Source organism: Myxocyprinus asiaticus, chromosome 36, assembly GCF_019703515.2.
Source record: "Myxocyprinus asiaticus isolate MX2 ecotype Aquarium Trade chromosome 36, UBuf_Myxa_2, whole genome shotgun sequence".
Classification (NCBI taxonomy): Eukaryota; Metazoa; Chordata; class Actinopteri; order Cypriniformes; family Catostomidae; genus Myxocyprinus; species Myxocyprinus asiaticus.
Genome location: NC_059379.1, coordinates 29815274 through 29832626, shown reverse-complemented (window position 1 = coordinate 29832626; position 17353 = coordinate 29815274). Strand labels below are relative to the sequence as shown.

General features: G+C 37.5%; 1 protein-coding gene across 2 annotated transcripts in view; it reads left to right on the top strand.

Annotated features, from left to right (window-relative positions):
• The window catches only part of LOC127427415 (ubiquitin domain-containing protein 1), a 29326-nt gene extending 12558 nt beyond the window's left edge, over nt 1-16768 (top strand). For both annotated transcript variants that reach the window (XM_051675021.1, XM_051675019.1), the window contains 2 exons: nt 4650-4877; nt 12756-16768. In XM_051675021.1, coding sequence (XP_051530981.1) covers nt 4650-4877; nt 12756-13141 — 614 coding nt within the window. In that variant the 3' untranslated portion in view covers nt 13142-16768. The remainder of the gene's footprint in view (nt 1-4649; nt 4878-12755) is intronic.
• The last annotated feature ends 585 nt before the right edge of the window (nt 16769-17353 follow it).

The following is a 17353-nucleotide window of genomic DNA, read 5'->3' as shown; positions in this document are numbered from 1 at the left end:
AAGCTCCACCAATCAGAGAATCGCAGGAAACGTAGCGAACCAAACAAGGTCTACAGTGACCGCCAACTTCCATGACGCACTTTAAATGATGCAATCGAGTCAGTCTCCCTACACTCTCTATTATATATACACAAACTATTTACATATTTGCTTATATCTGTATATTTTGACATACAATGAAAATATATTGTTTTAAATCAATAGTTTTATATTTTTCAAATTGGCAGTTCTTGTTGAAAATGAATGAGTTCTGTCTGTTGTGACTGCAAGTTGATGTGTAACCCCGTTTACACCTGATATTAAAGCTACACTATGTAACTTTTGGCCCTCTAGCAGTTAAATAAAACTGCATACGTCTTGCGGAAGAACGTTGTTTTGGTTATGACGTTGTGCTTCGGCTCTGCTCCTCTGCGTTGTTTTGACTTATCGGAAACATTGATGTTTTCAAATAAATTGCGTTACAAAAGTTAGGTAACTTTAGTTTTTATAACTGCAGGATATTCTGGCCAAATAGACCACAATAGTAACTAATTTATAGATTGTCATTGTTACCAACCAGTGGTCAACATAATTTCAAGACTCACATGTCCTTGGCAAGCCTAGGACTAAAGGATTTATTTATATAAATTATTTCCATTATAAAGAAAAATACATGTGTGCTAGCAAGTGAAAAGTTCTGCATCGATTACAGTATAATTATTGTATTTCACTACTATGTGTGAGATTATACAGCTATACATAAATCATATCAATAAAATATCTTACCTGTTGAGTAAGAAAAAATCCATCTCTGGGTGAATTTTAAATCCTTTCAGATCTCTTGAGTTGTCGCCACCTCTGAAAAGCCACTGTTGATTCAGGTTATATTACGGACTCTTTCATTTTCCTTTTTGCTTGTAGACTGCTCTGTTCAGGGTTTCTTTGTTTTTCACAACCGGCGATTCCCTGGAGGTTTGCTGTTTTGAATGATCCATGGTAAATTTTTCTCGTTCGTTGTTACAACAAACTTTCAGGTTCACACTACTCCCACACACGCGCTACAGTAGCCGGATCTTATTTTCTCTGTGTACGTATAATATGATGTCAACACGCATGGGTGAATGACGTATGTATGCAATTTACTGCGAAATCCGTCCCGACAGCTCTAAAATATAAATCATTATTATAGGTTTATCGAAGTGTATTTGGGTAAAGACATGGTTTGGAAGATGGATTTGTGTTGCACTCTCATTAATAACATTTTGTTATTTTTTAACAAAAAAGTTACATAGTGTAGCTTTAAGATGCATCTCGGGTGATCCGATCACATGTGGTCAGGCGAAACACATCACTGCTTACACCTGATCGCCTAAATTCGTCTCTTGTGACCACTTGTGTTTGGATTTGGAGGGCGGAGTCAATCTGTATACATCAGTCACTATCATGTATGATCTGTGTTGTTCTGTATACTGTTACTGCATGATATTTAAGCACAACAAAGTCAGAAAAGACAAATAAAGCATTTAAAAACAGCGCACTGTTTCTCTCAGATGCAGCTGAAATTAAGCATAAATGCAACATTTTGAGCAGAATTATCTGTTATTTTAGTGGATTTCCTGTATTAAGCTGAGCTTCAGATGTGTGTGCTTGTTATCTGTGTCCCTGCATGTTGATATCCGACACACTTAAGAAGATCCTTCAATTTCTCGTGCTTAATGTGTTTATCCATTTTTTCAAATTTTCAGTTCAGATGGTTATTTCCTTTAAATCTTTTGGGGTCAGAGTTCAGAACGTTTTCGGTACAGCAGGGAAAACATCTTTCTCTAAATTATTTATTTTGAAAACAGTGGCTGATGGGCAACAATGCTTATTGTGAAGGCTCATTTATACATGACTGCACTATGCATATTTAACGAAATTACAAAACAAAACTTAAGAGCCTCTTAAGCACATTGTATAAAAACAAATAATAAGTAAAAACAAATTGCAATTATAATAATTGTAACACAATTAAGACATTAGCAGTGCAGATTTCTGTCTTTTGCCTTTCAGCTCACCACTTGTACTTATCACTCAATTATAAGTACTCTTAAGGCGTTCGTTATCGCTCTATCTCTGACTGAGCTTGCAGCGAGAGAGGGGGGGTGGGGGGGTGGTACAGAAAGGCTGTTCCATATTGTATATCACATCTAAGTGCGTTCAGTGGGAGACGCGGATTTAAACAGAGAAACAGCGTGTGTAAGTGAAAGCTGCCGGGCAGCGCGCACGTTGATGAAAAAACTGTTTCATAAACGTCACATGCATTTATCTGATCCGCAGTTTTTGTGTACCGTGTGACTCTCTGTTCTGTTAAGTTTTGGTCCCGTGCTCTCCCGTGTTGCTCCACAATTTTTTTTATTTTATTTTTTTATTTATTTATTTTTGTTTTAGTTCAATGCAATTTGTGTTGTTCGTTATATGTTGTTTTAATATTGGTTTCACTCGTGCTAAGATATGTAATCATTCGTGTCATGTCATTTTTATTTGTAAAGTGCCTTTCACAGCACACATAGTTTCAAAGCAGCTTTACAGAAGATCATGCATTAACAGAAAATTAAACTGTAATATCTATAAAGTCTTAGAGTGATCATTGTGTAGTTTGATCAGATACGATTGTGAATTGTGTTTAAAAATAAGTAATTCAATAATAATTGTATTTAGAAACCCAGTGAACAAGCCGAAGGCGACTGTGGCAAGGAACACAAAACTCCATAAGATGTTGGTTAATGGAGAAAAATAACCTTGGGAGAAACCAGGCTCACTGTGGGGGCCAGTTCCCCTCTGGAAAACATCATGAATATAATGCCAATATTACTTATGTATAGTGCAATCATGGTTTAAAATTATTATACTAAGTAAGTGTTAAGGGTCAGTGTTTAAACAAAGATTTTGTATGAACTGTAAGATTAATGACTAATGTCTTTGAAGTCCATCCTGGATTAACTGCAGAAGTTCACATAGATGCATTGTCCTTTGTTAGTTGGCTGATGAAGTCTTTTGTTGGCAATTCATTGATAGTCTGTGTATTCCATTTCAAGAGTGTAGTCCATCATTAGACCGAGGTGATGCAGGCAGAGATCAGTGAGGTGCATCGCAGTTCAACCTGGCCGGTAATTTCGGTAAGGTCTGTCCTAAGTCCAAGGTTCAGGCAACGGCATATGAAGTATCCCATGTCTTATGGTTGGAGTTGGCATCAGTTCGTCCTCTGAAGTCCATCATAATAGACCGAGGTGATGTTTGGCTGGCACCGGCTGCTATTAGTCATCATCACTCAGCGACACGTAGCAGTGGAGTCCAACACGATGCAGGAATGGAGCTGGATCCAGCCGGTTCTGGTGACCTCAGGATAGGAGTCACGAGGTTGAGACAGGGAAACAAATAGAATAATATTAGCATAGATGTCATTTCAATTTATTGCAGATCATGATCAATGTTTCTGGTTCCGGCAGACCTAACTAAAGCAGCTTAATTATGAGTTGATGGATAAATTAGGCGTATGCCTGGCTAAATAGATGAGTCTTTAATCTAGACTTAAACTGAGTGAGTGTGTCTGCATCTCGAACAGTATTAGGGAGACTATTCCATAGTTTAGGAGCCAAACAGGAAGATGATCTACCTCCTTTTGTGGCTTTTGATATTCTAGGAACTGTTAACAGGCCAGAATTTTGCGATCATAATGAACGTGATGGAATATAGCGTGGTAGAAGGTCACTTAAGTACTGCGGAGATAGACCATTCAACACTTTGTATGTAGTTAACAGAATTTTTAAATTAAAAAGAAATTTAACAGGTAGCCAATGTAACGACGATAAAATGGGGCTAATATATGATCATATTTCTTGGTTCTAGTCAGCATTCAAGCTGCTGCATTTTGAACAAATTGAAGTTTATTTATTGATCTTGCTGGACATCCTCCCAGTAATGCATTACAATAATCTAGGCTTGAGGTCATGAACACATGAATTAGTTTTTCGGCATCAGCAACAGAGAGCATGTGTCGTAATTTAGCAATATTTCTTAGGTGGAAGAATGCTGTGTGACTGCGTGTACCGTACCGAAGGCCCTGTATCCATTCGGTACATGTACCATTGCAGCCCGAGTGTCTATGCGTGAACGTGGCTTGAGACGTCAGTTCTTCTGTTCAAAGTTTTCTCTTTGCTCCCTCCGTCATGATTATTGAAGTTGTTGTTCATCTGGTTTTTTGTAAACTTTTCCTACTCTTTCATCCATTAAACTATAATAATTTAAAAGCACTAAAAGTCCATTCTTGTTTACACTATTACATTTACATTCAAATGAATCCCGTTAGTTGCCCAAGAAGTATTGTTGGAATATGCAAATGGTAAGTCTTTGTTGGCATATATGATGATGTCATGCGTGTTCAAGGCAAATGAGTTTGATTTGTCTGCACATAAACTAACCACATCATAATGTTATTGGAACAGTAAAATTATGGCCAAATGGTCAAAAATAATTGGATGTTTCTTTGATATTTGTGAGTCATCAAAGCTACTCAGTCTTGCTAGTTTCGGTGTGTTAGCAGCGTTCAGCTGTGCCATTATTCTAGGAATACTGTATAGCCTACACGTCTTACACAGCGATGGTAATTCTTACATTATCTCCATCTAAAGGTCGTAATGAGCCCCTGAAGAAAGACAAGCCAAAGTGGAAGAGCGACTACCCCATGACGGAGGGGCAGCTCCGCAGTAAGAGAGATGAATTCTGGGACACCGCTCCAGCGTTTGAGGGACGGAAGGAGATTTGGGATGCCCTGAAAGCTGCTGCTGTGGCTTTGGAGTGTAGTGATCACGAGCTGGCTCAGGCTATAGTGGATGGAGCCAGTATCACATTACCACATGGTGAGAGTCATTACACTACCCTGTCAATTTCGTGAATGTTTGGTTGTGAATCATGAAGTTTTATTACATTGGTAATTTGGGAGAATAGCATGGTGGTTTGTGGGGTTTTTGGCAGCAAAGAAATAGTTTAGCCATGATTTACTCACCTGCATGTGGTTCTAAACCCATCTGACTTTCCTCCTTGGAACAATAAAGATGTTCTGGCCTTTGCACACCAAAGGCAGCATGATAATGAGAGACGAATTGCAGATGCAAAACCCTTTCACATTAAAAGCGATGTGAATGATCGCCGTTAGCACATTCAAATCTCTACAATGCCGCTAATCAACAAGCAATTTTACCCTGTTACGGTAGGTGGCGCAACATACCTTTCAGCTGGTCTGCCCTCCACACATCTCAAATGAGAACAACAATTTGGCAAGCAGATTGACAAAAGAAAACTGATTTCTCTACAAGCTGCAGCAGTGATGAAGAGTTTGTTGTTGATTTGCTCAACGAGAAAAAAAAAACATTCAGACACTTCACAAACTATTTCAGTTCACCTGCTGGACAAGTTGACTGGCAGTATTATCATGTGTACACACTCTGAGGGTGATTAGAAAAAAGAGTGTAAAAAAAATAAAATAATATTAATGGTCAAATCATGTTATCAATTGGAACAATGTTTATATGCCACTACCATGCATACTGTATATACCTGTGTAGATACATGTGTTTAAAATCATTGCATAATGTGCACACACATAATGACTGTTAAAACGGATGTTGTCAGTTGGAACAATACCGAATGTATCTTATTGCATGTATTTCTACTTGTGTTATATAGGGATGTCCCTATACTTGTATCGGTATCTTGTCCAATACCATGCTCATGTACTGGTACTCGTACTCATCAAAATGCTTCGATACCAAAAACAGATACCATCTGACATACGATGTCATTATGTAAACATTAACCCGCAAATTAAAATCATGTAATAAAGTGAGATTATTTAATCACAAAAGCTGCGATTTAATGAGATAAATATATAGTTTGCATGTAATGCAAATGTAAGCGCTTGTGAATGTGTGGAGACAGTGTTGTGTTGACGCAGGCTGCTCATAACTTAAAGCTCCTCCTTGGGTCATGCAGGGAAAACACCGTCATGAGCATCGCACGCTCTGTTTGTAGCAGATGACAGTAAACAGAGTGCAAATTCACATTGTAGCACGAGGTACATACAGAATACATACTTAAATAGCAGTCTTTTGCAGTTTAATAGTCACCTTGGGTCACGTAGTGACCAGCTTTTCCAGAGTGGGAAGCTGCCGTCATAACGTCAGAGCTCCATGGTCAAAACAACACAAACACTTCAAAATAAAAGCTCCATCAAAATTAAAGGTAAATTTAAAGGAAAAAAGTATGACAGAAATATAGCACTACTGTGAAGTTATGTAATATTCACTGTAATACTACTACTACTACTACTAATAATAATAAATCAGTATTAATTGTATTATACTTAAGCAGTATCTTACAAATGTGATGCTCTGTTATGCAGCAATGCAACTCCAATGTTGTTGTATTTTGAATTGTATAGTGATGTTCTGTACGTAAGCACTTCATTTGATAAAAAAAGAAAATTAAAATACAAAAACAGGTATCGGACTCGGTATCGGTGAGTACCAAAAATTAAGTATCAGTACTCGTACTCGTTCTCAAAAAAATTATATCGGGACATCCCTGGTGTTATACATTTGCTCAAAACCCTGCACATTACGAATTAAATGTTACAAACATTTAAACACTCCAAGAGTCTATATCATCTCACCCAACAAAACCCATGTTCAGTCTGACTCATTATTAGATACTTTGATACTGCCAATGACAGCACAGCTGTTAACGACTATTAACAATAGCACAGCAATAACGATTTTGTGGAGACCACCATGTTTTTGGTATACAAAGATATACTGTATACAGAGTGCAAACAGTCACAGCAATAGTATTAATATTTGATGAAGAAAAACACTTAAGATCCGCAAAGTTGTTTATTAAACAAAGGTGATACAAAGGCAAAGATACCGCGATATGTATTTTATAAAGAGAACTCTCATAAGATTCAATGCAAAGGCAAAGAATGCAACAATATGGGATAAATTATGTAGACAATCCATATAAGATAAGAATTTTTAAAGGGGATGCAAGGCAGCGATACAGCAATGTAATTTACATGTTAAGAGAAACCAAACAATATTTTTTCTTTTCTTTTTTTTTTTAAGGGAATAGTTCACCCATAAATGAAAATTCTTTTATCATTTACTCACCCTCATGCCATCCCAGATGTGTGTGATTTTCTTTATTCTGCAAAACACAAACAAATATTTTTTGAAGAATATCTCCATTCTGTAGGTCCATACAATACAAGTCAATGGTGACCAGAAGAACATAAAGGCAGTATGAAAGTATTCCAAAAGACACCAGTAGTTAAATCCATATCTTTTGAAGTGATGTGATAGGTTTAGGTGAGAAACAGATCAATATTTAAGTCTGAAAATCTACACTTTCACTTTCACTTCCACATTCAGCCACCTACTGGTTGGGGCTGTTCAAAGGTGGAGATTGATAGTAAAAAAGGACATAAATATTAATCTATTTCTCACCCTCACCAATTATATCACACTAGATAAGATATGGATTTAATCACTGGAGTCATATCGAATACTTTTATGCTGCCTTTATGTCCTTTTTGGACCTTCTGAATTCTGGTCACCGTTCACTTTCATTGTGAGGACAAACAGAGTTGAAATATTCTTCTAAAAATCTTGTGCTCTGCAGAAGAAAGTCATACACATCTGGGATGGAATGAGGGTGAGTAAATGATGAGATGATTTTAATTTTTGGGTGAACTGTCCCTTTAAGATATTTGATGCAATGAAATACACATCCTCACTGCTTGTTAAGAATTTCTTCCTCAAGCTTTCTGTGCATTTGCTCCACCTGTTGCGCTAGTTTTGGTAACTGCAGTAGCTCCTGACACGTAATCCAAAGCTCATATTAATTGGTCAGGACATTTCATCACCTGGCGAAGAAGAAAAAATGTATGCACTCGCTGTAAAAAAAAAAATGTATGCACTCCCTTTGTCTACTTATGATTTGGCGCTAAGGTTCGCTCCAGGTATGAATGGCTCGTTAGAAATGTTGATTGCGGCAAAAATTTGTGTTTGGTCTGCAAAGGCCTTTTATGCAGATTGTATAGGTTGTTTTCCACACAATAAAAGTGAAAGGGGATGGCGTCTTCACATACCATATTTGATTGTATGTAAATGCAAGTTAGATTTGAGAGCTGTGGTGCTGAAGGTTTTCAGTGAATATCAGCTTAAATTTCATTCTGTTCCTCACACAAAGCAAGGGATGGGAATCGTTAGGAATTTATAGATTTCTGTTCCGATTCCTCTTAACGATTCTGGTTACTTAATGGTTCCATTAACGATTCTTTTAGGGCTTTTGAGGAAGAAATATTTGGGAATAGGAAAAGCAATTTTTATTGGATTTACTGCCCTCAGCAGAGATTATTTCATGTTTTAACAGAACAGAACAGATTTTTGCAAAAGGTGTTTACAAAGACTTTAAGAGATTTTTATTAATTCTTTTCAATTTTTTTATTTTTATAAAACAACACTAATTACAAAAAAACTCAATGTTTATCTTTAACTACACAATCATATCAACAATAATCCAGTGATTACTAACAAGCCTTCATTTTGCGTCAGACATGACGAAATGAAGGATTTGCGGTTCATTAAGTTTTTAATTGGCCAGCTCGTAAGTAATTTTTTTGGGAAGCAGACTACACTGGTTACTCTGTATGTTTTGTGCTGTAGAATCAAAAGAACCAGTTTAGCAGAGTCATTCTTTTGGGAATCCACTACATGGGTGACACTGCATGTTTTGCATAGATTCAAAATAACGGGCTAATAAGAGTCAGTCGTTTTGGAATCAACTGCATGGCTCAAGCTGCATGTTTTGCGGTCTAGATTCAAAAGTACCAGCTCACAAGTCATTCTTTTGGGATTCGGACTACACTGGTTGCACTGTTTCATGCTGCTGATTTATAGTGTTTTTGCAGTGCCGCTGAATGATATCGCAGGAAATACTGAAGATTTTAGTACAGTGTTCCGTCTGCATCAGCAGAACAATGTACAGTGTTGTGAAAAAGTATTTATTTTATTTTTGTGTATTTTTCATACTAAGTTGTTTTAGATTTCAAACGAGATATAACAAAACAGGCAACCGGAGTAAACACAAAATACAGTTTTCAAATATACAACTTTTTTTATTATTAAAGAGTTATCCAACACCTATATCACCCATGTGAAAAACTAACTGCCCCCTTAAACTTAATAGTTGGTTGTGCCACCTTTAGCAGCAACAACTGCAACCAAACACTTCTGATAACTGGAGATCAGTCTTTCACAATGCTGTGGTGGAATTTTGGCCCACTCTTCTTTGCAGAACTGCTTTAGTTCAGCCACATTGGAGGGTTTTCAAGCAAGAACTGCCCATTTAAGGTCAAGTCACAGCATCTCAATCGGGTTCAAGTCAGGACTTTGACTAGGCCACTCCAAAACTTTAATTTAGCTTCTTTTGAGCCATTCAGAGGTGGACTTACTCCTATGCTTTGGATCATTGTCTTGCTGCATAATCCAGTTGCACATAATCTCATGAACTGATGTTCTGACGTTCTCCTTTAGGATTTTCTGGTAGAGAACAGAATTCATGTTTCCCTCAATTATTGCAAATCGCCCTGGCCCTGAAGCAGCAAAACATCCCCACACCACCACACTTCCACCACCATGCTTTACCATAGGTATGATGTTCTTTTTGTGGAATTCTGTGTTTGATTTATGCCAGATGTAACAGGACCCCTGTCTTCCAAACAGTACCACTTTCGACTCATCAGTCCACAGAACATTCTCCCTAAAGCTTTGAGGATCATCAAGGTGTGTTTTATCAAATTCAGATGAGACTTAATGTTCTTCTGGGTTAGCAGTGGTTTTCGCCTCAGAACTCTTCCATAGATGGTATTTTTGGCCAGTGTCTTTCTGATAGTGGAGTCATGAACAGTGACCTTTATTGATGCGAGAGAGGCCTGCAGTTCCTTGGATGTTGTCCTTGGCTTTTTGTGACTTCCTGGATGAGTCATCGCTGTGCTACTGGGTGAGACCTTTTAGCCAACTTCATGCTGCTGAAAAAGTTCTATTTAGGTGTTGATTTGATTGAACAGGGCTGGCAGTAATCAGTTCTGGGTGTGTCTAGTCCAGCTGAACCCCATTATGAATGCAGTTCCATAGATTTGGGGATTTAGTAACTAAGGGGGCAAATGCTTTTTCACACAGGCCCAGTTGGTATTGGATAACTTTTTTGCTTCAATAAATAACATTATTTAAAAACTGTATTTTGTGTTTACTCAGATTGCCTTTGTTTTATGTTATATTTTTTAATTTTTTAATCAATTTAGTATGAGATATACACAAAAACAGAAGAAATCAAGATGGGGCAAATACTTTTCCACAGCACTGTACTTTCGAGAACCGTGAATGGAACTAAAAGTCATGAAAATCATCTGGTTTAAAAAAAAGAAAATGGAACTGGTTCTGATTCTGAATAAGAACCTGTTCTCTGTCCCTAACCCTACAGAAAACTATTGTATGGCTTCAGAAGATTTGGATTACAATGCACAGTTACATTTATGATACTTTTATGATGCACTTTTGTCCTTTTTGTAGCTTGACAGCACAAATTACTATCTACCCACAGATGAAGTCAGAAGTTTACATACACCTTAGCCAAATACATTTAAACTCAGTTTTTCTCAATTCTTGACATTTAATCGTAGAAAACATTCCCTGTCTTAGGTCAGTTAGGATCACTTCTTTTATTTAAAAAATGTGAAATGTCAGAATAATAGTAGAGAGAATTATTTATTATTTCAGCTTTTATTTCTTTCATCACATTCCCTGTGGGTCAGAATTTTACATACACTTTGTTAGTATTTGGTAGCATTGCTTTTAAATTGTTTAACCTGTTGATGCTCATTGACCCCACCCATGGGTTTGACTTTACTTTGCTTAAATTAGTTCACATTTACCATATAGTGTGTTGTTCAAAATCGTTCATAATGTTGACAAATTATACATCTTTATAATATGTCAACATTATTAACATTTTTTTTTTATTTTTTTTTTACTAGACTATATAGGGCATGCACATCAACAGGTTTTAACTTGTGTCAAATGTTTTGGGTAGCCTTCCTCAAGCTCACAACAAGTTGCTGGAATTTTGGCCCATTCCTCCAGATAGAACTGGTGTCATGTTTGTAGGCCTCCTTACTCGCACACACTTTTTCAATTCTGCCCACAAATTTTCTGTCAGATTGAAGTCAGGGCTTTGTGATGGCCACTCCAATACTTTGACTTTGTTGTCCTTAAGCCATTTTGCCACAACTTTGGAGGTATGCTTGGGGTCATTGTCCATTTAGAAGACCCATTTGTGACTGAGCTTTAACATCCTGGCTGATGTCTTGATGTTGCTTCAATATATCCACATAATTTTCCTTCCTCATGATGCCATGAAGGCATCACTGGCTCACTTTGTGAAGTGAGCCAGTCCCTCCTGCAGCAAAGCACCCCCACAACATGATGCTGCCACCCCCGTGCTTCACGGTTGGGATGGTGTTCTTCAGCTTGCAAGCCTCACCCTTTTTCCTCCAAACATAACGATGGTCATTATGGCCAAACAGTTAAATTTTTTCTTTCATCAGACCAGAGGACATTCCTCCAAAAATAAGATATTTGTCCCCATGTGCACTTGCAAACTGTAGTCTGGCTTTTTATGGCAGTTTAGGAGCAGTGGCTTCTTCCTTGCAGAGCAGCCTTTCAGGTTATGTCGATATAGGACTCGTTTTACTGTGGATATAGATACTTGTCTACCTGTTTCCACCAGCATCTTCACAAGGTCCTTTGCTGTTGTTCTGGGATTGATTTGCACTTTACACACCAAACCATGTTCATCTCTAGTAGACAGAATGCGTCTCCTTCCTGAGCGATATGATGGCTGCGTGGTCCCATGGTGTGTATACTTGTGTGCTATGGTTTGTACAGATGAGTGTGGTACCTTCAGGCATTTGGAAATTGCTCCCAAGGATGAACCAGACTTGTGGAGGTCCACACATTTCTTTCTGAGGTCTTGGCTGATTTCTTTTGATTTTCCCATGATGTCAAGCAAAGAGGCACTGAGTTTGAATTAAGGCCTTTAAATACATCCACAGGTACACCTCTAATTGACTCCAATTAGCCTATCAGAAGCTAATTGCCTAAAGTCTTGACATAAATTTCTGGAATTTTCCAAGCTGCTTAAAGGCACGGTTAACTTAGTGTATGTAAACTTCTGACCCACTGGAATTGTGATATAGTCAATTATTTGTCTGTAAACAATTGTTGGAAAAATTACTCATGCCATGCACAAAGTAGATGTCCTAAACGACGTTTTGCTAATATTAAATCTGTGGAGTGGATAAAAAAAGTGTATGTAAACTTCTGACTTCAACTGTATGTGGAAAAATAGCAGGTTGCACATTTGTGTTTTATGGAAGAGATTAAGAAAATTCTTAATTTGGGGAACTGTTTCTTTAAATAACCTTTTTAGGTTTGGTTTTGGCTCTAAACATTTTCATTGTTCAACACCTAATGGCTTGTTTAGAATTTCAATAAATTGCTTCACTGACCCAGAGGGGAACCACAATGGATAACCACACAATTGTTAAATAATTCCCCTCTTCCTTTTATGTTTATAATTTGAAGTTTTTGATTGTTTGTTTGTACTTTCAACCACCCTAGGCTCCCTGACTGAGTGTTATGATGAACTTGGCAACCGTTACCAGCTGCCGGTATATTGCCTTGCCCCACCTGTCAATCTGATTACAGAGAGAAGTGAGGAAGACCTGTCAGACAACCCCGAGCCTCAGATAGCACAGAAGAAAGAGTTCCAGTTAAAGGTACGGCTCTCAACCGGCAAAGACCTGCGCCTGAACGCCAGCATGACTGACACCATTGGCCTGCTAAAAAAGCAACTGCAGGCTCACGAGGACATTGATGTGGCCCACCAGCGCTGGTTCTTCTCTGGGAAGCTCCTCACAGACAAAACCCGCCTACAGGACACCAAGATCCAAAAAGACTTTGTTATCCAAGTCATCGTGAACCAACCGTCAACACCAAACCACTAAGGCATAGCTGACGAATTACGAAGAGATAAATGACCAAACTATTGCAGTTACGGTAGAAGAAAAAACGTATCAAACACAAAGCATTTTGCACAGAAATTATTAGAGAACCTCAAGAGGAAAAGGAGAGACTCCATACACTGCTTCTCAGTGTCTTTCTCTACCACGAAAGAGCTAAATGAATTATTGAATAAAAAAATGGGTTCCTGGTGGCATTTCGGAGGGAAAACTGAGTGCATTGTGTCCTTCAAGTCAAGCATCATAGGAAAACAAATAAACCAACCTAACGGATTGCATCTGTGCTGGAATATAAACTTAAAAGCACACTGATTTCAGTTCCTTGACTATGCATATTCTGCACAGCCTAATTCTCTAAAGGGTTTGGTTTACTGGACCTACCTGTTTATGGTTCTCTGAAAGTGATCTCAACTTTTTGTTCGGTTATTTTGATTTAGTTCTTAATAGTAAGATAATGTAACCTGAGCTTCATTTTGCACACTTCAAAAAGTATCTTCGTATAGTAGTGCCTTGATAGAGTGAGAGTAGGTGATTCTCAAATTCTGTTTTTATTTAGCTTGTAATGCATATTTAGCCTGGAGATGGTTTTGAATCGTAATTTTTTTTTTTAAACACATGCTTTGTGTTTTATAGCTGATGTCCTTGAGCACAACCCTGTACTTGCTATGCAATCTTAAAACAGTTAGGGGAAAAAAAAACACACAGATTTAATTAATTTCTCAACAGATATATGTAGTCAATCTAAATTTTCTGGCATGTTTTATACAGGCACATTAAATTAATAGTGATGCTACATATATTGTAATTTAAGAGCATCTCCATCTCCTAAAACAACTGAATCTCAGTGCCCGTCCCTGTAGATGACGGATCATCTTAGATGAAACTGTATTGCTGCCTCTTAAAGAATGATTGGAGATGCTCTATCAATTTCAAAGGCTGTCTGACTTCCTCCATGTTAAGTATCTGTTCCTCTTTTGTAGTAGTGTTATGTTGTAAGTGCTCAGGCTGCAATCAAAACTGAATATTGTGAATATTTTTTCTGTTTTATATTTTGTAATTTCTTTATTCAGCTTATTGTAAACAATCTAGAATAACACTTTTTTTTCCCTTTCTTAAACCATCATCATCAGTGGCATTACAAGCTGCAAAAAAGCTGTGGAGCATTTCATTTATCATTTTAAGTATGCGTTCATAACATTTCATAAGCATCTGTTTAAAGAAGGAAGCCCTGAATCATGTTCACACATCTCTAAACATTCAATCCTTAATGTGCATTCTTGTTAATCCGGAGGAAAAGGTATTTTTTTTTCCTTTACTAATTTGTAACGGTTTTCTGTTCCTGATTAGATTGTGGTGTCATTCTCCACACACCCAACATCAGTTAGAAATCACTTATTACCTCAACAGCAACTGTTCCTCATAAGTCAGAGTCCCCAGAGTGCTGGTTTGTTCATCAAACGTGTCTCTTTTTCTCTCATTTAACTCTCTGCAACATGACATTCATTGCTGTATTTATAAAATGATAAACATTTAATTTGGATTTACCTTTTGATGGATGGGGGGAAAAAAAGATCTATAATATTGCAAAATGCACAAGTTTCGGTTTCCTCCAAACTTGCATCATACACTGCTTGGCCAAAAAAAAAAAAAAAGTTGCATACTCTAATATCTCGTTGGACCGCCTTTGGCTTTGATTACGGCGTGCATATGTCGTGGTATTGTTTTGACAACCCTATGCAACGTTACAACATTTATTTCCATCCAGAGTTGCATTAATTTTTGGTCGAGACCTTGTATTGATGACGGGAGAGTTGAACCACTCCGTAAAGTCTTCTACAGCACATCCCAAAATCTGTGGTGGCCAATTCTTGTGTGAAATTGATTCCTCATGCTCCCTGAACCACTCTTTCACAATTTGAGCACGATGAATCTTGGCATTGTCATCCTGGAATATGCCCATGCCGTCAGGGAAGAAAAAAATCCATTGATGGGATAACCTGGTCATTCAGTACATTCAGGTAGTCAGCTGACTTCATTTTATTGATGCATAACGTTGCTGAGCCTAGACCTGACCAACTGAAGCAACCCCAGATCATAACACTGCCTCCAGAGGCTTGTACAGTGGGCACTATGCATGACGGGTTCATCGCTTCATGTGCTTCCCTTCTTACCCTGACGCGCCCATCGCTTTGGAATAGGGTAAATCTGGACTCATCAGACCACATGACCTTTTTCCATTGCTCCACATTCCAATCTTTATGCTCCCTAGCAAATTGAAGTTGTTTTTTCCTATTAGTCAAGTGGCTTTCTTGTGGCCACACTGCTGTTTAGTCCCAATCCTGTAAGTTCTCGTCGCATTGTGCATGTGGAAATGCTCTTACTTTCATTATTAAACATAGCCGTGAATTCTGCTGTCGTTTTTTTTTTTTAACGACGTGACTTCGATCACGATTATTAAAGATTTTTTTCCAACCACATTTCTTCCGCGAAGCTGACGGTTCACCAGTATCCTTCCAGGTTTTAATGCGTTGGACAGTTCTTAACCCAATTCCAGTGATTTCAGCAATATCCTTAGTTGTTTTCTTTGCCTGTTACAGGCCAATAATTTGCTTCTTCTGAAACACAGTAACATCTTTTCCATGACCATAGGATACGTCTTCCGACATGTTTGTTTAAGAAATAAGAAGCTACCCACTGCATCAGTTAGGGTTAAAAGGATTGTTGCCATGCAGCTGATACATATTAATCACTGCAATAATAATCCCATCATAGGCTCTTAATTATCTGCTTATTTAAATCCAAATGGTGGTGACTTTTTTTCTTTTTTTTGTTTTTTTTTTTGGCCAGGCAGAATATTACATTAAAGGAATATTCATGGTTTAAAAAAGGACTTGGCTTTATCAACAGCAACTGTAGTGTCAGTTATCACAGAAAATAATTTTGGCTCGTGTGTTGCCATTCATGCACTAAAAAATGAAAGAATCCCAGTGTAAGTGATTTTGTTTTTGGTTTGTTTTTTATCGTTACTATAGTTTTTGTACTGATGGATGAGTGAAAATCATTACATTATTACAGTACACCAAAGATGCTGTTGATAGAACTTTACTAGAGTACGTACAATTGTTTGACACACACGCAGTAGACCTCAACCCTTAACACACAAACCTCAATAACGGTGAAAATCAACAAACCAAAAAGTTAAGATGAGCTTCTAATATCACCACACAACAACTGGCTAACAACAATAACATCAAATCAGCAAGCAGCAAAATATAGGCCTTTAACCACATCATTTACATTGCAAAGCATGCTGGGAACTTGCAAATCAGCAATATTGTTCAATATAAAATTGTTTGTTTAGACAGCTCTGTTTGGCTAACTGAGACAACATTTGGGGCAATATTGTTGAAAATTACTGCTTTATTTTGCAAAGCATACTGGGAACTCACAAATCAGCACTATTGTTCAATATGAAATTGTTTGTTTAGACAACTCTGTTTGGCTTGTTGGGACAACATTTGGGGGAATATTGTTGGTCTACATGTTTTCATGTAGATGCAAAGTAATTCATATATTGTAGTATCTGTGACAATAAAATGCTATTTAATTTTTTACAGTGTACAAATGCTTTTGATTGAGCTTACAGTTACTTGTATTGAACCTGGAATATTCCTTTAACTTGTATATGACTTATATAGAATATTTAATAAAGCTCTATGCAGTGTAAAGCACATACCCTGTGAAAACAACACCTGATCAAGTATGGGCAAGAACCACCAATCATCAGCCAAGAAAAAGAGTCATTAAGCATCTCGCTGTCATAATTTATGTGTCATGATTTACATGCTCTGGTAAGTACACAGTAATGTGTACTCCTCAAATCCAGCATTAGTTGCTACCTTTTCCCAGGTAGCTAACAGAGAGGGAGCCATCTGATAAACCTGTCTGAAGGAGTCCTTTGTTTGCAAAACCTGAAACCTTGTGAGTAACTGCTTCTCACAGCTCTGCGCTGCTGATAAAAGAGCCAAGATGGCAAACTATAAGTTTGTTATTCTCTCATTGTCTTTTTGTGCAACAAACCCACTGTCATAGAAAACAGATGACTGTTACAGTTGTATGTTGTTTATATAGTTCAGAGTTTGAATGACACTTTGTGAAGAGACTATTCATTCTTTCTTTTCTGGAGATAATTAAAAG